The 23211-nt window shown below is 41.2% G+C and overlaps 1 protein-coding gene across 9 annotated transcripts in view; it reads right to left on the bottom strand.

Annotated features, from left to right (window-relative positions):
* NBEA (neurobeachin) overlaps window positions 1-23211 on the bottom strand; it is a 472923-nt gene that overhangs the window by 417353 nt on the left and 32359 nt on the right. For all 9 annotated transcript variants that reach the window (XM_066621990.1, XM_066621993.1, XM_066621995.1 and 6 more), the window contains exons 2-7: window positions 18575-18806; window positions 13014-13114; window positions 12711-12806; window positions 11540-11661; window positions 5631-5757; window positions 1679-1798 (exon numbers count right to left, since the gene is read on the bottom strand). In XM_066621990.1, the coding sequence (XP_066478087.1) occupies window positions 1679-1798; window positions 5631-5757; window positions 11540-11661; window positions 12711-12806; window positions 13014-13114; window positions 18575-18806 (798 nt within the window). The remainder of the gene's footprint in view (window positions 1-1678; window positions 1799-5630; window positions 5758-11539; window positions 11662-12710; window positions 12807-13013; window positions 13115-18574; window positions 18807-23211) is intronic.

Raw genomic sequence — 23211 nt, 5'->3', positions numbered from 1 at the left:
AAACTTAAAACACACTTTAAAGAATCCATGAAGTCCAAGTTCTGTATCTCAAGTAGAGAGGCACTGGAGACAAAGCATGAATTACATAGAAGATCTATGATCCAATCTCCTATCTTTCTGCTTAAAAAGCAGCCACAGGAGACACCGCATTATTCTTCAGAAATGACAGTGGGGGAAGTAAGGGCCCAATCCAACCAGGCTAGCGCCGGCCCATCACCACCAACATGTGTTGCAAACATGCCGGGCATAAGGCATGCCTGAGACACTCACCACAGGGCGGTGCCAGTTCAGCGCGAGTTTGTGCTGAGCCGGCACTGGGCGGAGACCAGTTGCATGCCCAGAGCTCCAGTTGAGCACTGGGCAGCAGGACTGTAAGTTGGGATGGGGAGAAGGCATTCCAGAGTGGGGCGGAGATGGCAGCAAGCTTTGCTGCCATATCCTAACCCCACTCCAGGTAGGTCTCCTCAGTTCAGTTTCCAGAGTTCGCTGTTTTGGCACCACTGTAGCCCTTGGCACTGGCAAGCATAGGATTGGGCTGTAAGAGATCTTGCTGCTCTCTCCCTGCGCTAAATTCAGCTGGAGGTGTCAACGCCTCCTCATTTTCCTGATACAAATCCCTCCCAAAAACAGCTGCACAAAGCATCTTCTGTTGAGAAAACATACAGGCATCTGTATGATTACTCAAAGGAAAACAGCAGTTTTGGTGAGGCTATTTAAATGGTGAAAATGACTTACAGGTTGAGCCTCATTATTCCCATGGGTTCCAATCCAAGCACTCACTTGGATGGTAAAAAAAAAAAAAAAGCACTATAGCAAATCAATTTGAAAAACAAAGTTCCCTTGCTCTGGTGATTTAAAAACAGCCTTGCTGACCTTTGTGATGCAAGATAAGAGTCATTAAGAAGACAATCCATCAATCAGTCCTCCTCCAAGTGCTTACAAAGGCGCTTCACTCAGGCCCTCCCTTCACCAATGCAAAGTGATCACCTTTCTTTCACATGCCCAGGAGAAGGGAGGGGTCCACTGGAGAGAGAAGGACTGATGGATTGTCAGGGAGCTGCTCTCTCTCTCTCTCTCTCTCTCTCTCATTAAAGAGGCTATTGTTAAAGGACTATTCAGTTTTTTAAACTGAATTTAAAGGGATGCATTTTTCCCCTTCTCCAGGGATCAGCACATTCCTTCTCATTTGCAATGGCCATTCGTGTTGAGTCAAATCCGTGTATAAAAAATCCATGTATAAATAGACTGGACCTGTATTCCCTTTCCTCAGTACTGCTACTCTAATAAGGACTGGGACTGCCAACAACCGATTTTAAGTAAGAACAGTAAAAGCAGGAGATCAGATCACATGTTTCTTGTGCTTTGCATAGTCTAGTCTTGAAAATTCCTGGTAGATCAGTCCCCACTGTAGCAATTTGTTTGAAGAATGACAATTCCCTGAACTTGGGGTATTTCTGGAAAAGAATAGGCAGCCCAATTCTGAGCTGCGTGGAGCTGGGGACCGCTGAATGGCGGAACACTGGCTTTCTCCCAGCGCTATCCCAGTGCCAGCGCTGAGGGCTCACAAACGAGCTTTACAGCATGTTTACGCACTGATTGGGCCCTTAGTTATTTAAAAAAACAACAACAACCACACCATTCACACTCTGAAATGAAACGAAATGGGGAAAAAACATACATCATTTGTATTTACATGCCAAGCCATGTCGCCGTAAGACACCAGCTGACCATTAACGTAACAACGAATTTCACTATTTCTCCAGCGATTGTAGATGTGTACAATACTAATCATGTACCACTAAAAAGCAAAGGACAACATGTCATTAATATGAAGCAAGAATATGCTACACTTTTGTTTATACAAATCACAGTATTTTGAATATTAATATAGTAGAACAGCATTTTCTTGGACATTTTACTCAAGCAATGAAATTGCTGTAATACAAAAAGATTGTTGTTAAATTGAACTCTCTAGTTGCAACTTTATCTACTATAGACACTTTTAATTTAGAAGCATATAGAGTAAACCTGAAGTGGCATTTGAACTCAGAATAATACTCCCTAAAGTAGTAGGATCACTGAGTGCTCTCTTATCACACGGCAAAGCATTGTCATGCCCCAGAATGCCTTGTGGAAGCGATCAGGAAGGCATTTGGGGCACAATAAGGCTAAAGATCATGGTCTGGCATGACCTGGAAGCAGCTTCTAGTAGCCCTATAATGTACAGCTGTGGAAGATGTGAAGGTCAGAAACTGAGAACTGCTGCTGACTTTCATTAAACAATGTTTTGTTTTAAACAACTTTAACTGAGGATTGGATCCCAGCCACTGCAAGGATGAGGCTCAAATAAGCTTATACCTGAAAAACTTCTCCCCACAACGCACATGTGGCTTTTTGCCTTCCTTTATCCCCAAGATGCCCTCTGTTGAGCCTTATGCAAGGGTCATGGCAGATTTGACATAAACAGCTTATTTCAGACTAAAAGCTAAATGATTCCCACCCAAAATGTGCAGTACGATATACACCAGTGCAGGAATCTGAAATATTTTTTCAACATTTTCTTCTGTTTTATGTCCATGATTGAGGGTTTGTGCAGAAGAGACATGCTCCCTGATGGCACATACTGACAGCACCCACAACACTGCAATGTGTGGAGAGGGAAGCTGATTTAAAATTAGAACATTGAGCAAGATGCTAGCGCTGCAGTCCTTTTATTCAGCTGTGGCCACAATTTACCTTTTTGTTGTCTACAATGCTAAATTTTTGGGCATTATCATGCTTCCCTTGCTCCCCCAAGTCCTTGAACAGGGGGGTATTTCTAATGCTTGGCACCAGCATTTAATACATAGACGCTGAACACACACAGCATTCCTCCCCCCCCCCTTTTGGCAGAGTATGGAATGCATTTTCAAAGGTGTAAGTATTTGTACATCTCAAACTGAGAGCATTCTGAAATGTACATCCTCGGAGTGCAGGAGCTAAATGTAGACCATTTATTTATTATTTCATATTCCCAAGATGATTGCTTGTTCTTTATCCCCAGCTGATGTTGTTTTATAGGGGGCTTATGCTTGGAGCACATTATCTCCTGAAGAACTTAATGAGTAGGAGATCAAGAAGCAATCTAATGTTCTGGATCCATGCTGCTCCAGCACAAAAACATAAGGAGCAACAGAAGCACAAGCTTTGCAATATATATTTCTTCATTACTCACACTGACTGCAGTAAAGAAGATCAAATATGTGCAAACCTCAAACAAAGGAAAGTAGGCACCTGAAGAAAATGCTGAAAACTAATAATATCAGGACTGTAAAATGTTTCAAATTCCTATGAGCCAGCATTGCAAATGAAGATGAAACAGCTGAGATTTTGTATGGACAAGGTGTGTAATAACTCATGAATGTTTTGCAAGATTGTGATTTAACTTTCTGTAACCAAATGAAGACCCTGCAATTCTCATATCATTATTCCATCCGCATAACAACAGAACTGTTGCCCTTCCCCTTTTCAGAGTCCAGCATCTACTACGGCTTCCAAGTTTTGAGCACAACAGTTGTAACAACTTTTCAACTCATAGTGCATTTAAAACAATCCTCAGTATTTAATGAGTTGCCAACTTATCCTTCAAGTTATACATTGGTGCATATTGAATAAAATAAGGGGTGGCTCACAGAATGATGCGATTTATCATTCAGGTATTTTTGTAAAGGATAACTAAATTCTTTGAAAGAAATAGTATAACCTTTGTATAAGAAGAAATATATTTCATTTAAACCATTATAATCTTTATTATTTTACTTATCCTTAGCATTTTAAAGCAGGTTAGAATATAATCCTAGAAGTGATGGAATTTTTGTAATCATCTTAACTTTTCACTTCATTCCTTTGAAAACTGGAAATGTCACTGAACAGTGAATACAGGCATGCAACCAATGTTCATGAGTACTATTATAAATTCTAGGATGGGTCGTCATTCCAGGCACCAACATCTATACTTCCCCTTGCTTGCAGAAAGTCTAAGATTATGGTTAAATGTCTCGCAACAATGCTGAAGGTATAGGATAAAAACTGGCTAGGTTCAGATGCAACAACCAACCATGATTTGTCCTTATGAATATAAGCCAGTACAAGCCTCAGGCTCAAGCACGAAGAGAGGAGACTGAAACTTTCCATTACTTGTTATAAATCGAAGTTTCATTTTCCTCTAAACTAGGGAAACTGTGCTTTGTTACAAACCACAAAAGAAAGCTTTTAACTCCTTTCTCTGTATGCAAAGAGAAGGGGGGGGGTGGAATAAGCCTAAAGTTTGTGGTTCTAAAAATAAAGAGTTTACTTTTAAATCTGAACTTTGCCAGTACAGAAATACGATTCTGAAGAAGTTCAAGAAATTCAATATTCTAAGCATTTCTTAGATATAAAATACTTAATTGTATAGAAAGACTCTGTACAAATGTACAGCGCAAACTAAGAGAACCTTTTTATATCTTCTAGCCATGCATGTTATCTTAGAAACCAACTGAAATATATTTGTATTTACAGTGGGGGGAGGTGTATCCTCAGATTCATTTATTTGTGGATTGGGTCTGCGACCCAGGTGTGCCCCCTCCAGAGGTGAGGGACTCCCTTCACCTCCCAAGAATCCTCTGAGTCCAGCATTATAAGACATTTAAAAAGTTACTTCCAGTTTTTTGAAAAACTGGAAGTGACATATTTTTGCCTCCATAAGAACATAAGAAGAGCGCCGCTGGATCAGGCCAAATGCCCATCTAGTCCAGCTTCCTGTATCTCACAGCGGCCCACCAAATGCCCCAGGGCCCAACAACACACCAGGCACAACCTGCGTCCTGGTACCCTCCCCTGCATCTGACAATCAGAGGCAGCTTGCCTCTAAAACCAAGAGCTTGCACATACCTACTATGTCTTGTAACCCGTAATGAACTTCTCCAAGGTTCAGACTTCTCCAAGGTTCAGACTTAGCCTGGCAGAGGCCAGGGACAGACACCCATGGCCTCTGCTGGGCTCAGACAACCCTCCGGAGTGAGGGGGCATTTGTCCGTATCCATGGTTTCATTTAACCGCATGGGGTTCTGGAAGGGAACCCCCATGGACACAGGGGCACACTTGTATTTACAAAAACTACTTAAACATGAATGAGAAAAGAATGATGCTTTGTTTTGCTTTATGTATTATTTGAAATAAATTATAATTCATGTATTTTTATATATGTGGTGAATGGCCTGATCCTGGTCATGTGTGTGTGCTAACTACTACATGCTAACTCTCTCAGTAAATCTGCACCTTTCCAGCTCTTCCTTAGCAATAATGAAATTCTTAAGGAAATGACTGAAATAAAATTAATATTAATTATTACTTAATATTAAAATTACTAATTATTAATAATTTTTTAAAAATAAAATATCTTCTAACATTTACATAGATGATGCAAACAATTATAGTACTTCCTTTCCAGAACAATTCAGAATAAAATTAAATATTTTATTTCAACAGTTGCAAATCTAGTTCTTGAGATTATTTTTTATAAATTTAACCTTAATTACACTAGTTATGACTGAGATTGATGAGTGTCTGATTAAATTGAGCTATTCATCATACAAACACTTTGTGCTTACCTTTCGTGGCTGAAAATCATACTTCACACAGTGTTGAAAACCTTTGCCTTTAGACTTCAATGATGTGACTATTAAGCAGTTGCCAACAAAATGAGCGGAGTACCCAACACCTTTGCTAGTGCGAAAACTGGAACAGAGGGGTTTTTAAAAAATAGAATTCAGAAAAAAATCACCACTATCTAGTACACAGTCCTTTACTGGCATACATAGCAGACACGACAACAACAAATACAGGCCTATGATAAATAATACAAAGAGATACATGATGACTAAAATATATCCAGTATATTTGTCAATATAAATCATATGCTGACCTTTGATTAACTCTACTTGCCACCATCTGCTGCAGATAAACCACCACCAACTCAGTTATACTCCTGGAAAAGTCATTCAGTAGATACTATATTTTAACAGCATCAAGATATTCCTTCTTATCCACTAAAAGATTCAGATATTTGGTTCTGATTAGAGGTCTTGCGGCTGAAACAATCTCAACCTATTCTCAAATTTTAAATCAGTAAGAAGCCGGTTTGCTGGCAGGCAGCCTGGTATGGAATGTGCATGCAGTTTTTCTGGTAAAGCGAACGATTAGAGTCTTGGGGCCAAAACAATCTCTATCTAGTTAGGAAGACTGACAATCCAATCCTAACTAGGCTGCCCATGGCATGACATAGTGGTGCCGAAACAGCCACTGCTGTATTCCACATGTGCAGAGAGGCAGCCAGAAGTCTCCCTGTGGTACAATAACACTTGTTGCCTCACCCCATGTCAAGCCCCAACAGCCTCTATGAGTCCACCTGGAGACGCCACTAGCTTAATCGCTGACAAAGAACTGAGTAGTCCCAGGTAGGGCTTTCAGGTCATGTCTCCTGTTGGGGCAGTGTCAACCCAGTTGGTGGGCACTGCTCCAATTCCAGCCTGCTGGTACAGGCCTCTCCACCGGCAGAACTGGCCTCCGTGTGATCACAATGTGCTTTACGGCATATTTGAGACCATGCAGGGGCCCATCCCACCAGCAGGAGCCAGCTTAGGATTGGGCTGTAAGTTAAGTTTACATTTGCATTAATTTTGTATTAGTTTTAGTCAAAAGGTTAAAGTTAATGCTGAACATTCATATACAACAGTCTATAGCGTGACTTGCTATAAACAATTGACACAGCAAAATCTTCAAAAAATTGATAGTTTAGTTATTTACAACGATCTCTAAATAGCAAGTCTTGGAAAAGCCCTTTTTGACACTGCACAATGCAATATCACTTCCGTTGCAATGTTTTAAGCAAGTTCTAATTTTGATGTATTAGACTGCAAAGCAGGCTCTTATTCTCACAATTACTTCTGGCCTACATCCCAGCTATCCCCTTTAACTGCTCATTAACTGAAGCTGAGTTCTAGTGACTGTTAATACACCACTTTGTCACTCTATGGCAGAAGAGGGATTTGAATCCACATGACCATGGTTTAACACCTTGGCATGTTTTATCTCAACATCATTAAAAACAAACCGAGCTTCTTCAAGAGAGAGAGAGACAGAGAAAGTCTCAATTTTTCATCTACAATCATCCAGCTTTTTCTGTAATCGTATACTATATTACAATGTATTTGTAATGTTCAAATCAAATACGAATCTAACTTAGAAAGAAATATTATAAGTTATAATTACAATATAAGTGATTATACTCCCACTCTCACTATAAAATCAAAGTTATTTGGAGCTATTTCTTTTGTTATGCTTTTCATGGAATTTGAAAACATCATTGCAAAATAAATTTACAGAAAGGTCATGTCATTCAATTGCCAATACAGTCAGCTCCAAAGTACAGATGCAGAAAAATGCTCTGCAAATGCTCTCTACCCCTGCTAACTGGTTAAGAGGCACTTTTTCAAGTGGGTGTGACTCATTTATTTAGCAGGGGGAGTAGCTGGCCCACCTCACCCCAGCAGTGTCTTTCTAGTGGCTGTCTGCTGGTGTTGCATCTTTTTGTGATCCCTTTTGGGACAGGGAGCCATTAGTTATTTGATTTTTTCTGTAAACCGCTTTGTGAACTTTTTGTTGAAAAGCGGTATATAAATACTGTTATTAATTAATTAAATTCAGCAACACATACATACTGAAAACAATCAAGCAGGCTTTAAATCTGACTTATTGCTTGTTCCAACATACACGGAGGAAAATAGTCTTCGAACATCTTCAAAAGGCAACATTTAAGCACTTTCCCAGTTTTCAAAAGTTTAAATATAAACTTTATTTTAAAATAAATATGTGACTATTTTTATCTCCATAAAGAACCAAAATTATGTTAAAACAAACATTAATGATGGAGAATTAGAGCTTACTTTAAAAAAAGTAAAAATTCAGCAGCTCCAAATAACCTTTTAAATATCAAATTGTGTCACCTCTGATCACACAGTGATTGAGCTTTTGGGGAAAATTTCTTCATGTTACAATGGAAGCAGAGGCATGTCCTCTGTTCACCTTAAAGGGTACTGCAGAAAACTGACACTCTGATTTATTTCCAAACACTGGAACAATCTCACTCCAGGATATGCAGCAAAATATCTAATTAAATCAATTGTCAACTTGTGAAGAATTGCAGCATTTCTAAACAAGCAGCAGCCAAAATGCAACACCCAGCACCGACACTTAGGCCTACTTTATATATAACAGTTGCACCGTAGTGGGGAAAGCGCACCTGCCCTTGTGAAACTATGTCTTTTGTTGCATGCATGCTCAATAACTATTATGACTTTCATATGTCTATGAATCTGGGTTTAATATTTTTCCCCCTTTGCTTGTAGATTATCCAAGTTCAGAAAATACCTGGAGCGAACCAATTGGTTCAGTAACTCATTTGCAAGTGGCAAGTGAATGTCTTCTACACCAATGGCATTTGTGACACAGCCTCATCTATCTGACTGCTGGGCAGCCCAGTCCTGAGCTGCCTGGCACGTAGGGCCGCAGTGGCGCAGAAAATGGTTGCCACTGCATCCTGAGCACTACCCACTACCAGCAGCTCCTTGGGAGAAGGGGACTTCCATCCTTTTCCCCAGGTAAGGCCAGTAGCCCCACAATGGGGCTACTTGGTTCTATGGCATCCCAAGGGTCAGCATAGAATCAAAAGCCTCCATGTCAGGCCAGTGGCCCTACACAGAGGACTCAGGATTCGGTGGAGCTTAGCTCCCTCCCCTTCCCCGGCACACCTCCTTCCCACTTCCCCCCATGCCCCCACCTACCTCTCCGCCACCCATGTCCAGACTAGCACCAGCACTAAGGGGCACAGACATATTTTATAGTATGTTTGCAACAGTGCGCACTGGCAGTAAGCCGGCATGCACTGTTTAGGATTGGGCCCCGAAGTGGTAGCTTTACCATTTCTATTAAGCATTTATATACAGGCACCAAAAGAATGCTGAGTTTTGTTCAGAGCATGGGAGTAAGAATGCCTCTGCCCAGAAGGCTTAGGAGATCAAAACAAAAGAGGATGGACAGAAGCCATGTCTCACTAAAGTATTTGAAAGAACGGGGCACAGAAAATACAAAAAAGGAGGGGGGTAGAACAGTCTTAAAGCACTTTGAAGTAGTGATTGAAGAAGGAAAAGGGTGGCAGTTTAAGATATAGGAAATAGCATGATACAAAAACAAGTGGGAGAAGGAAACAAAGACATTAGCAGATGAACTTGCATAAAAACGGTTCTAGAGAAAAATTCATCTTTCATATTCCAGATCTAGCCAACCTCCCCAACTGTTTCAAAAGTCTACCCACACAATGCATCTATGGGTCAGATGCCCACTTGTCTGCATCACAATACAGAACTTGACCAAGGACAACAGACATAGTCTTTTTTTCCCATTCAGCTCTAAGGGTTCTCCATCCTTATAATTGTGACCCAACTGCCATGTTCATATATGAACATCTTTTATATGATTACAATCTCATATTTTGCAATGTGTAAAAGGAGTTACTAGTCAAGGAGCTACAGCTCCAAGTCTTGGCAACAACATGTGTACACTATGTGAATTTACAAACAAGCTATATAACCAGTAAACTAACAGATTTTGCTATGTTCATCATCAGAGACTCATAAAGAACAGTACCTATCATGGTGTAAAGCAGAAGATGAAGTTCAGAGCAATGAGGCCCTTTCCTTTTGAGGCAACCATCGTCAGCTCCTCCATATTATCATCCCATCCTTCCATCCCTCCACCATGGTCAAATTAGCTGCATGCACTTCCAAACAGCTCCTGTGTGTTACCCTGCTAAGCATGCCCCCTCTTTCAGACACTGTGCCTCCAGGAAACTCAAGAGCTCCCATGGATGGCAAAACAGGGAAAGGGGAGCAAATAATAAGCCCCTGCTCTCTCTTTATCCCCCTAGGGCAGGGGTCTCCAAATCCCAGCCCGGGGGCCAGATGTGGCCCACAGCAAGCCTCTATCTGGCCTGCTGCCAGCCTCTTGTCCCCTGAAAGCCTCTGGTCCACTCGACTGAACATGACCAGAGCTGTACTCTGATTGCATCTGGAGGGTTTCTGAGGGTTGGAGAGGCTGAGTGAATGAGCCCACTCGTTCATTTATTTAAGTTCCATCTCTAATTGATTTATTTAAATTTTATATTTAATTTTTTTTTCCAGCCCTCAGCACTGTGCCAGATATTTCTGGCCAAAACGTTTGGAAACCCTTGCCCTAGGACATCACAGCTTCCAGGGGTCCTTCCCCAAGTTAAAAGTCTGCCATTACTCCTTCAATGTCTCATTCTAAGATCAACAGGCTCCCCCACTCTGAAGGGGCAGAAGGGAAAAACCCTTTCCTCAATATCCTGGCACACAGAAGTTTAGGTGAGCAGCTAAGGCTGGACTCAGCAGAGCACTAATTTCTCTGAACCCTGAACAAGCACATACACAGGACAGTTCATTATAAGAAAGTTTTATTGCTTTCACTTGTCCATTAGTATAAGGAAGTTTTCCCTCCCCGAAAGGGAGAATCCTCAGGAAGATGAGTAAAGAGTACGCACATTTCAAGGCAACAAGAAAACAACAAAGTCTAACCCTTAATTTCTCAAGGGAGGTCCAACACTGAACCAGTCTGCAAAGTGCGGTTGTGGACTTGCCCTCATTGAAAGCTTTCAAGCAGAAAGTAGATGGCCATCTTGTCAGGGATGCTGTAGCAGTTAGCTTCACTGAGCAAGGGGTTTGGTATTTGGAAGTGCCTTCAAATATTGTATGATTCTATATTCTTTACGAGGACGACTGGGGGTAATATTTACTATGATAAATTAAATGACCATATCAAATTCTGGGGAGGCCAGATTGTACACACTTTCTACTAGGGGTTTATGAAGACCTGAGAAATAAACGAATATTCATAACGTCATCAATAAAACCATTTCTCAACAAAAAATATTCTCAAATCTATTAGTCTAGCAAAAGGAACAAGAAGGTTGTTCCTTGTCCAAAAGGACACACAATAAAAAAAAAAAATAAAGAAGCATCAGCCACTAGAAGAAATGCTATGCTAGGCTAGATTGTGGCAGTTCCTATCTCAGTGTAAATGACACACCACTTTTAAAGGTGTCTCTTTGTCCAGTAAATAGGGGTTAGCCCTTCATTTCAGAGTAATTATTCATTTCTAAGCCTAATATACTTAAAATGATATATTGCACAAGACAGAAAGGATATGCCTAATTAAAACTCAACTTGCTGAAAAATCAGATTAAATACATTAATTGAATACTTGAATAATTGAATAGATGAAAATTATACAAGGCATTTTCTATTTTCAAGACTTTTCATGATCTGACAATATCTTATAAGATCTATTTCATTTATTAGTTCATAGCAGTCTTCTATTATACTTATAGAAAAAAAAAAGGATCAAAGACTTCTTTAACATAATTTGGTTTAAAATATTTACTTACCAATAGAGATACGGTTTATCCTTATCTACATTAATATTATTCAATGGATCCATGCGAAACCAGGTGTTAAGCGTAAACCCATTTTGATAAGGCCACTTGGCAATAGGAGGCAAAGCAATTGCCTGTATAAGAAGAAAAAGAAAGGGTCACATGGATCGTCCTACAATTGCAATTTTTTAAAAAAACAATCTTTCCCGCTTACAATCTCACAGAAGGCAATTTTTCAAAATGAACTTGTCCATTCTATCACAGTTCTCACAAGCGTCGCTTAACAACCTTCCGCTTAACGATGGACTGCATATACGACAGTGGTCAAAGCACAACCAAGAGGCTCTTCATGAAGCAGGGTCCAATCCTAAACACTGGCTTACCGGCAGTGTCCTCTGTTGCAAACATACTGTAAAGCGAGAGTTTGTGAGCCCTTAGCATTGGTGGAACACGGTGCTCCCCCGCTTCGCAGTTGCCCAAACCGCCAGGTGGCAGAGAGGTAGGTGGGGGCATGGAGGAGGTGTTCTGGGGGGAGAGGAGGAGGTCTGCTGGGAAGGGAGTGGGGTGGGAAGGGAGATGGGGCTGGTGGAGCTGAGCTCCACGAAATCCTGAGCTCCTTGTTGGGCTTCACAGCTGACACGGAAGCTCTTGATTCTACGGCAGCACAAGGGCTGACACATAAATCAAGTAGCCCCATTGTGGAGCTACCTGCCTTTCCAGGCAGCTGGCTGTTGCTCACAGAATGCCACGGCAGCCATTTCAGCACCATGGAAATCTCGGCACAATAGCAGTTTACAATTGGGCTGACCATCAGGTCTCCATAGCCTGTAGCAGAGTGTCAGTTTACACAACAAAGAGTCTCTTAATACAAAGAAGAGAAATCTATCTCCAGTAGTCTCTGCAGCCAGCTAGTGTCTGGCAGGGAGCATCTGTTTACACAACAAAGGCATGCTATTGGGTTGAATGTTTGCTTAATGACCTAATTACATAACAGGGATCAGAGAACACACATCCCCATCATTAAGTGAGGCACATCTGAATTTTCCTGACATTGAAGTACAGGACATATTAGAGTGAATATCATATATGTGTACATTAACTATTTCCTCTACATCTACAAACTTAATCTAGTAGCCAAAAATTCCGTCTTTATCAAAAAGAGATATATCGCTTAAAAACTTACTGCAGCACTGCAGCCTGGAAAGTTGAAAAAAGTGTCAGGACCATGTCGCTGTGGCATCTGATTAAGGACTGACAACAGCTTGACTGCATGTCTAGGCTGTCAAAACAACAAAATTGTGCAACTGTAAAATATAATCCTGGTAATATTTGCACTACATTAGTTACTGACTAGTTTGTCCAACAAGGCCACAAATTAATACTGATGCTGACAGAGCAGTCTTTAACATAAAGCAATTAGTTACTAAACTTTCACACAACTCTACTGACAAATAAATTGACCATCTTTTCATTTGCTAAAGCTTACCCAGATTCCATTTTCACCACGAAGCATGCTGAACAAAAGCTTCAGCTCCTTGACAGTGATGCTGTAGCTGGCAAGAACCCCCAACATATCAACGAGAAGATCTTCAAAGGAAAATTAAAAAAAACTCTCATTCCAGTGTTTGAAAGTAATAGTTTACAAATGCATGTTGTAGAGCAGGGGTGCTCACACTTTTTTGGCTCGAGAGCTACTTTGAAACCCAGCAAGGCCCGGAGATCTACCAGGGGGGAAGGAAGCATCTGACAGACACCCCCTTTAATGTATGGAGCCCCTGCTGGAGTCTAGTCAGTTTCGTCAGTTTTGTTGCTGCATGCCTGAAGAGCAGCTAAAGTGTCAGTTTCAGTGTCAGTTTAGTGTCAGCTAAATATGTCAGTTTCGTCTAGTCACTAGACGAAACTGACATATTAACAGTTTGGAGAGACAGGGCTCAGCAATCTACTCATTTTGCCTCGCGATCTACCGGTAGATCGCGATCCACCTATTGAGCACCCCTGTTGTAGAGGTTTCTCTACCCTTTAATACTAGCTTCTCCTGGGGAAAAAAAAATGCATGGTACTCACTTTTATAAGCAGTCAATAAAATGATCCAACTGTTAAATGACTAGAGCAACAAAAACAAAGATTCTGTGCTAATGTTGCCTTATCCTGTGAGAAGCTGCAGAAGACTTACAAGGCCCACCCTTATTTCTCTATGCTTTCTTCTTCCCCTTTCCACAAACATCAACGATCAAGTATGTTATAATAAATGTGTGGGAGTGTGAACAGGCAAAGTGTGAACAGGCAAAGTGTGTTCAGCTCTCTCCAGCTTCAAAATAACATCTAGCAGCACCTACTATATACCACTATACGGTGGCACAAAAAATGTAAAATACAGAATACATTTTTTCACTTGTACCTGGCATCATCAGCTGCTATTGGTTGGGATAGCAAGAGGAGTGAAAATGCCATGACATCATAGCAGAAGAACTTCACTAATGATAAAACCTTAAAAAAATAGAAGTGTTTACTGAAGGTAAGAATAAATGACAGTCTCTCGGTATAAAGCTGCTTGGACCATCTATTCACTATTGCATAATTTAACAGGCAGTGCTATCCAAGCTCTTTCCAAGCCCTACTTCCTAAGACCATTTTCACTGGGAGGTGCCAGAATTTGAACTTGGGACTTTCTACATACACAGCATGTACTCTGCCATGGAGATACAGCCCCTCTCCATTCAGAGGAAAGTGAACTGAACTTCAGCTAACAATATTTCTTCTATGGCTCTTAATTTCAGGGGGAGGGGCTATGCTAGCACCCTAAGCATGTAATAGAACCTACTAACAGAATAAGCATTGAGTGAAATTGTAAAATAAGTGAAATTGTATATTAAGCAATGCTCTCAGATCAAACAGTACTTATATCAAAGTCATAATGAAGTTTCAAAGGTGAAGTCACACTTTAAAACAAGGAGAGTAGACTGTATAACCTTTCATTTGCAGTTTTTTGCAGTTCTGAAGATATAATTTCTTCCTATCACATCTTTCTAAAATCAAAGTTGTACATTTTATAGAATTTGTGGAAAACTCATTTCTATTACACACACACACACGCACACACCAGACACTGAATGCTTCAGTGGGAGTACTATTCAGAACTGCTTACACAGTTAATCAAATCAGAAAGAAACTCATCTACACTGAGAATGGCATGGGTTGGAGAATAACAAAGTTTTTGTTTTCTGTTAGAATGGTCTGACACAAGAGACAGTTCAATCCAATTAATTACTGGAACTCTCTCAGGAATGTATCCATCAATATCAAAGGCTGTCCTGCAGATGGCCTGGTCAATCTCTGGTATAAGAAGCTTACACTGGCCATAAACCTGATAGTCCTAGACAACCTATAATGCATCATTCCCCCGGGGTTGGAATACAGAGCAACTGAGGTTAATGCATAAGCACAACCTAAACAACAATTTTTTTCTAATCAATTCTACTCCAGTTTCCAAACTAGGCAGGAGCCATATAGTTTCAGTGACAATCACAGATATTCTTAACTTACATAAATTAAAAATAAAGTTTAGAACTACATATGAAAGCTTTATGCAGGCTGATACATTGTAATATCCTACTACTGTACTGTTTATGTCTCTAAAGTATGCTTCACAATTCACCTAGTGCAGTGGTTCTCGCACATTTAGCACTGGAACCCAGTTTTTAGAATGAGAATCTGTCAGGACCCACCAGAAGAGATGTCATGACCAGACGTGATATGATCAAGCAGGAACATTTTTAACAATCCTAGGCTGCAATCCTACCCACAGTTACCCAGGAGTAAGTCTCATTTACTATCATTGTTAAAAGAATATACATAGTAGCTTGTTAAAAATACAGGTCTGTAACATTTCCCCAAATGCAGTCACATACCATGGTACCATCAAGTCTAATATATTAAAAATAAAATATTGAAATTTATGGGGACCCACCTGAAACTGGCTTGCGACCCACCTAGTGGTCCTGACCCGCAGTCTGAGAAACAATGACCTAGTGAATTATCAACCATTTAAATATTTCTGGTTTAATCCTTTACTACTATAAACTTCCCATTCCACCAAAGAAGCCAAATATTGTCTGCTGACTACATATTATTTTAACCAAAAGATGTCCAATATTCCAAAGAATGCTACTCTCTAGATCAGGGGTGCCAGATATAACTCCTGAGGTCCACACATGGCCCCCGGAAGCAATTTCTCTGGTGCCAGTTATAAATGGTTTCTCCTAGCTCTATCATAGCTTGAAATTATGAACAAGATTTGCACATTTTCTCATCTGGCATTTATAGCTAATGAGCTTCTATGTGAAAACAAAGTGCTTATTTCAGGCCATCATCTACTTAATGTTGTCACTATTGGCCCTCAGCAGGCACCATGAACACTATTTGGCCTACTGTATAAAACGAATTTGATACCCCTACTCTAGGTGGTAGTTTACCTTTTTTCTAATTTCATTATAATGTGATGTGTTAGTAAGATGAGTGAGAGATGTTTGCCTCCTAGCCCTGCAATAGTCCACTGCAATGTTAGCAACATATCAAGGTTTCTCCTACTAGCCACCTGCTACACCAGCAGGCATCTTCAAACAGGAACAGGAAAACAAAGCTGTCATTGCCAAAGATCACTGCCTAGTGGAACAAATACAAAAAGAAAAACAGAAGGCTGGAGATGGGGTCACACAGCTTATATTAGCTACCCTGAAGTGCAAGGAGGAAAAGAAAAGGGGGGAAAATGTGTGCCTCATGCTTAAATGACTCTTCTTCCCGCACTAGACAGGTGTATTTTGGGAGGAGGCATCCCCCCATTCTCTCCACTACCAAGAAACACTTTTCTAGCCTACAAACAGAAATGGTATCAAACCACTCCTCTTCTTCCAACTGGTCATCACCTGCTTAATGACATCACCTCCTATTTAATGACATCACTTCTAGCCGTAGGAAGGTGCCATGAATGATAAATTTGGCCCACTGTATGAAATAAGTTTGACACCCTTGTCTAAGAGCATGCTGAGTAACACTGAGGGGTGGAAGTGGGAAAAAAGCAGAATTTTGTGCAAGTACTCCATGTAAACCCCTGGGGGCTGGGGGATAAGAATAGGCCCTCAGTTTGGCTGTACTTGTCATAAGAGGCAACTAAACAGCCACCGGGTAGATGGGACTCGTTGGCCTGTGGGAAGGCAGCTCATCTGAGAGAAGGAAAACTCTGATCCCAAACCTCCACTGCCTTGTGGCTACATCCAGTTATGGAAAAGGCTTCAGGAGTCAACCTCGAGGCAAAATCCGGAGCCGGAGTCCCTGAGGCAGTTCATGGCTGAACACTGTCACATTCTGGCAACTCCTGCAACGGCGCTCGAACCAACCGTATTGGCTTCTGCCTTTCCATTGAACCATTTCAGTGACGTGGAGAGGGGGGATTTGCTGCATGGGTAACAGTCTATCCTCCATATCTACTTTACCCAGGCTTTGCGCACTGGAGAGGACACTCTGTTCCATAACCACTATTCAGAGCGCCTAGTCTTCCGAGACTGAAGGATGCCAACAACTCCATGTACGGTTATATTTTTTCTGCCCTGTAGATGGTTTGGTTGGAGTGTGGTCATGGTGAGAAGCAGGGTGGCTGTAGGCCACTTGGTGCCAGGCAGCCCAATCCTGAGCTGCCAGGCGTGCGGGAATGCAGTGGCGCTGAAAATGGCTGCATCTGCACACTGTGCACTTTGCAGGCACCACCACTGGCTTCTAAGGAGAAGGGAAATTTTGTCCCCTTCCCCCAAGTAAGCCAAGTAGCCCCGCAATGGGGATTCTGGATTTCACACTTTGGGTCGGCATAAAATTTTGAGCATCCTCGTTAAAATGAAGCAAATTAAAGACTCAGTCTCCAGTGGAGCTTTCCCGCCTCCCTCCCACCCCGCTCCCTCCCTACAGCACGCCTTCTCCTCTCTCTCCCCACCCCAGAATACCTCCTCCTCGCCTTCCCCCACACCTCCACCTACCTCACTGCTGTTCAGCAGTCTATGCAACCGCCAAGTGATGGAGCTCTGGTGCTTGCCTGGCAAGAGCACAGTGCCAGTCAGCACTAGGCTACCACTGACAGAGTACAGGCACTAGGGTTAACAAACGTGCCTTATGGTACGTTTGTAACAGTGCACACCAGCAGTGAGCCAGCGCACCAAGCTCAGGATTGGGCTCTGAGGCAGTGTGCCAAATGCTGCCCTTCTTTAACTTGGTGATGTACCAACTTTTCCTATATACTTCCTTTTCTGCTATGCTCCTCCCCTTCCCTTTTCCAGTCCAGTGAGTGGGAGAAAGAGCAGTAGGTGGACGGAGATGGGCACCCCTGGCCAATCTGCTGCCTGACTGGACCACATCAGTTGGCCTTATTGATGGACTGGCCCTGATGGGAAGCACCAGTGGCAGAACCAGTTGTATGGCATATCAGGCTTGTAACTATTCTATGAAAATGAAAGAGACTTCATGTAGCTTATTTGTCATTCAAGATGAAGTTGCATTTGAGAAAGACTTATTTAATACTACTACTCTAATCTTTATTTTTATTTGGGGCAGTAAAAGTTTAAGAATTTTCATGTGGCAAATTAAAAACTTTTAGATAATTCAGAAATTTAGAAACTCCAGAAATTTTTTTAACCTTTCAAAGCTTCTTTCCAACTGCACACATACTTCAGAATTAACACTTTAGACAAGGGGAGCCTCCTGAATTGCTCTAATTTAAAAAATAAGAAGGAAGAAGAAAGAAACTGAACAAAAAGATTTCAGAATCAATTACATTATCTAACTATATTTCTTCAATGCACACACAGTTCCATTAATTGCAAAGCATTTGCAAGAACGGAGAACACAGCTGATAAAACTAATGAGGCAAGCATTTGCTAATTGTTTATGAAGGCCAGTTACTCCATCTCTTTCCCACAAATTAAGATAACAGTTTCACTAAAATAAAACAGAACTTGGGGCATTGAAAAATATTTAGATTGCACTCATCAATCTGGTACTTTATACCTGCTATCATATCATCCACAGTACTCATCTTCAGTAGCACTTGTTCAATTAACCCAACTTCTGTGCTGGTCTGTAAATTGCGGACACTTTTTCGAAGGATGGCAGTGAACATACTCCAGATTTCTGCTTGGCATGTAACATCACAGTGTTCTAAGAGTTCTGACATGCAAGTTATGCTTTCTGCATCCTGGATTATAAAGTTCATCTCTAGATCGAATTCTCCACCAACCAGCTGAAAAAAAAAACAAAAAAAAGTAACTTATTTTTATTGTTATTTTTAAGAATGCTTATATATAGCTTTTCAACAGAAAGTAGTTCAGAAAACAGTTTACATAGCAAAATTAATCAATAAATGGTTAATAAATTAGGTTGACAAGATGCAGGAGGACTAACAGCCCTACTAGTAACTGCCCAACTAGCATTCCAGCAGCACAGGGTGCCTTACAGTGGCACAAAAGCCAGACTACTGTCATGTGTTGATGGGCTGCTGTCGAATATGGCAAGAAGTGCAGAAGTGGTTCCACTGATGATGGTGAGTTGTTTCTGGGGGTGGGCAACAGACAAGGTGGCAGAGTAATGGGGCATGTTGGGAAGGAACAAGGGACATGTCAGGGAGGGGGTGGATCCATCAGAAGCAACCTGCACCATGATCTAATCCGTTGGCGTGGCTGCATGCTATAATGTGGAGGGGGATAGGGTAAGAACTTACGATCCTTACTAAATGGATGCTTAGTGAAAATTAACTTATTTTTCCAGGCTGACATTTATTTATTGTTTACTATCTTGTGTTCAAGGCCTTGTGAAATACTCTATTTTTAAAAATGAAATACAGCTAAATAATAAATAATCTCATGTACTCTTCCCTCTTGTATTCTGAAAACATATGCAGAGAAACTGGCCCAGAAAATGATTGCAGACATATTATCTTTAATGTGGGGTGCCAATAGTCATACGATAAGGAAGACTAACATGTTAATTAAAATATTTTAAAACCATAATCTGTGGATGACGCAGATATATGCCTATTTTTATTATAAAAGTTGGCCACAGTTCCAGACATGGTGCACATATGGTGACAAAAACACATTCGCTGTCATGTAGCGTGTGAAGCAACCCTGAGACATTTATAAGCAATGCTTAATGGAGTGTCTTCAGACCAATGGACTTTCATCTGACCTTTCAACATATTATGGAGACATTAATTGCAGCCTATTTACTGGCTACCCTATAAGCTTCTTCAGAATGCAAACAAGGAAAAATAACTAAGGTCAGTCTGACATGAAGACAACTGCCTCAGAGGGCAGATTTTAGGTGCTATTAAATGCCAGCTATTTGCCACCTTTCAGTGCATTCATTAGCTTTTCTGTCTCAGGCACAAAAACATCCTGGGTTACCCCAGGACATGCCACTGAGAGTAACAGGAAAGGTCAGAGAAACATTCCAAAGTACTGGTACAGATCAGTCCTCCTTCTCTGTGGATTTGGAACTGAGGACTTAACTGACCCCAAGTTCTGAATCTGCAGTGGAAGGTTGAACCTAAGCTGCCAGGCACAACTAGAGGTGTTTTCCAGTTGAGCCCATGAGGCTTTCAGAGAACAGGACCTGAACTTTCTGAGAACAGGGTTGAACCTGAGCTCCCAGATGTGACCAGGGAACATATCTGGTCAAACATCTCTGGAAGTCCTGTATGGGCCCACCCACAAATCTCGTTATCCATGGCCTTCAGCATCTACAGGAGTTCCAGAAACAGAAACCCCATGGATGCAGAGACTGTATCATAGCAGTAAAGAATGTTGTTCGACACAATACAGGCATCCTCCAGTATCCACAGATTTGATATCCATGGTTTCCCACGTCCATTACCTTTGTTCATCTTTATACTTGCACGAAGCAATCAGTATCTTGCTTTTACAGGGCACTATAAACAGAAAACTTATAAACAGACAAGCAGGCAGGCAGCCTGTATGCTAGAGGGGACCTTAACAGGAAGCAGAAATCTTCATGCCAAGAGTTTGCTGAGCTCTGCCTTTTATTGTGATTTTATGGCTGTTTTCAGTTGTTTGTGTTTATGTAAATTGTTTTAAGTCACCTTGATGGTGGTATAGTATAAACACCAAAAAACCCAAATATTTCCCATAAATTCTCATTTACTCTTAAATGTGCAAGTCATTTTTTTTTATGCCAACATACTGCAGAAGTTGCCAACAAGGCTGTGGAGTCAGGATGCAACTTCAGACTTTGACCCTACCAAAAATTGCTTCTGGATGGAGTCAGAGTCAGAAGTGTACTGACTTCACAGCCCTGGTTGCCAACATGTTTAAGACTGAAACCATGCAATTCTAAGAAATATGCATATGTATTTTTTAACTGTAAAGATGCACAAAGTGCTCAGTGAAAGCACAGCTAAAGACATAATTCTATAATTCACAAGTGTTCTATAATTCACAAGCAATGCAATGCTGCCTGTTTTTTAGCATCAACATGAAACTGTGGCATGAAGTAATATGCAGAGCTTAGTTTGGGTGTCATCAGTATGCCAATGATATCCAGTTTTCTCTCTCATTTTCATCATCAGACACTGGGAAGACAGCAGAAGTCCTAAGCTGGTGTCCATGCTCAGCTCTCAAAAGGATGAGCTACCCAGATGTACCACAGTGACCCTGCCTGGAGAACGGAAGTTTAAGCCAAACAAGATGAAACTACTGTTGATGCGTGGGTTCTGATGACTTGGGACAAAGAGTGCAAGCTGTTCTAGATGGAATTACATTGCCCTGAAACAAAAAGTTCACAGCTCAGGATTTGCAAGAGTCAGCAATGACCAGGAGTGCCTTAACAACTCACTGAGGGCCCAATCCTATTCCAGCACCCGTGCAGACGCAATGCTGCCCTGAGGTAAGGGAACAAATGTTCCCTTTCCTTGACGAGGCCTCTGTGAGTGCCTCCCCACCACAGGATGTAGCACATGCCCCATTGGCACAGTTCCACCAGCACTGGAATATTGGATAGGATTGAGCCTTTAGTACACTAGTTGCACACTCTCCAGGAGAAATGAGACTCAGTCATACTCACTCATGCAGCAGTCACTTTCAGTTTGGTCTACTGTAAACCACTTTATATAATGACACCTTTGAAGCCAGTCTGGAAACTTCAACTGGTTCAGAACATGGTTGCCAAACATTAGCAGATTGGATTAATACTGTACTAATGCTTTACCAGCTCTATTGTCTACCAATTTGTTTCCAGGTTTTCAATTTAAATATGTTGGTTTTAATCTCCAAAACAAATGGGGCCAAAGGTATTTCAAGAACTATCTCCTCCTGTATGAACATGCCCATGACTATCAGTCCTCTATGGAGGCCTGTCATATTTCCACGCTCTCTGAGATGCAATGGGTGTTCATGATGAACAAGCCTTCTTGAGGGAGACTCTCAAATTATGAAATAGCCTCCCTAAAGAGGAGGTCCTTTCACTGGTGCCATTTGGAAAAGTAGTGAAGGCTATATCATTTAGACAAGTTTTTAGAAACATTTAAAGTGATTTCATTACAAGTCCATTTGTTTGCTGTTGTATGCTAATGCAGTGGTTCCTAAACTCCTCCAGGCTCAGGGGGTTTCCCCCGCTGCTGTAAAAAACCCTTATCTCCAATCAAAAGGCACTTCTGTATTTTAGGCAAAAACCGGGGAGGGGGGAGATGAGAGGGGGTGAGGGGGCGGCTGCTCAGGCAGTGGCATCTGCCCAAGTGCTCCTGCCATGAAACAGATACAAATAACTCATTTAATTTATCTGCAAATTTGACACCTTGAGTTTACTTCAGGGCAGAAAGACTGGACATAAGCATGAGCAGTCCTGGTCAAGCCACATACAGCTGGGATGCTGCCAGAGGCAGGTGGAGTGGCACATTCAAAGATTCTGCATATGAAAAGTGGTTCATGGTGTGGTGCAGGTTGGCCACCTCAGTCTAATCTTAAGAATGTGCATATGCACAAGAGCTCAAGTGGCACATCAAACAGTAGTATATTCATTACCACAAAAATCAGATGACATGTTGGTGTTGGACACCTGATGCTACGCAAACATCTTAAAAAGAATAGTCCAAGATACTCCTAAAAACTGACATACCAACAAAACATAAGAAATGTTTGATTTTACACAGCAATGACTCATATCAGATATAAGGAAACAGCTGCCTTATATATGTCTACAGCCTTTAAGAAAACTGTCATGAACAGCTACACATGCATAAGAAAAAAACTCGGTTTTAATATATACCAGATTGGAAGCAACTCAAATACCTTTTAGATGACAGTAAATTGCAAGAACTAGCAACTTCTACAGCAGCTCAAATGGTACCACAATAAATCACTACTCTTTTACATAAGGAGCATAATAAATTCCTCCTCCAGTATCACTCTTAAAGATTTATTTTTATACTTGATTAAATATTGTGGCTGACTAATCCCAGGTCTTTGATAACTATTAAGTCTTTTTATTTGCTACCCTGAACTTGACTAAAGTCGTATCACCTTGTTCAATAGCCCTTTAATCTACATCAGGGGTGTCAGATTAGTCCAGGGATGTCAAACTCGTTTTATACAAAGGGCCAAAGCTAGCATTCATGGTGCCTGCTGAGGGCCAGT

This window comes from Tiliqua scincoides, chromosome 3, assembly GCF_035046505.1.
Source record: "Tiliqua scincoides isolate rTilSci1 chromosome 3, rTilSci1.hap2, whole genome shotgun sequence".
NCBI lineage: Eukaryota > Metazoa > Chordata > Lepidosauria > Squamata > Scincidae > Tiliqua > Tiliqua scincoides.
Note: the sequence above shows the minus strand (reverse complement) of the source record. Positions and strands in the feature narration are given on the sequence as shown.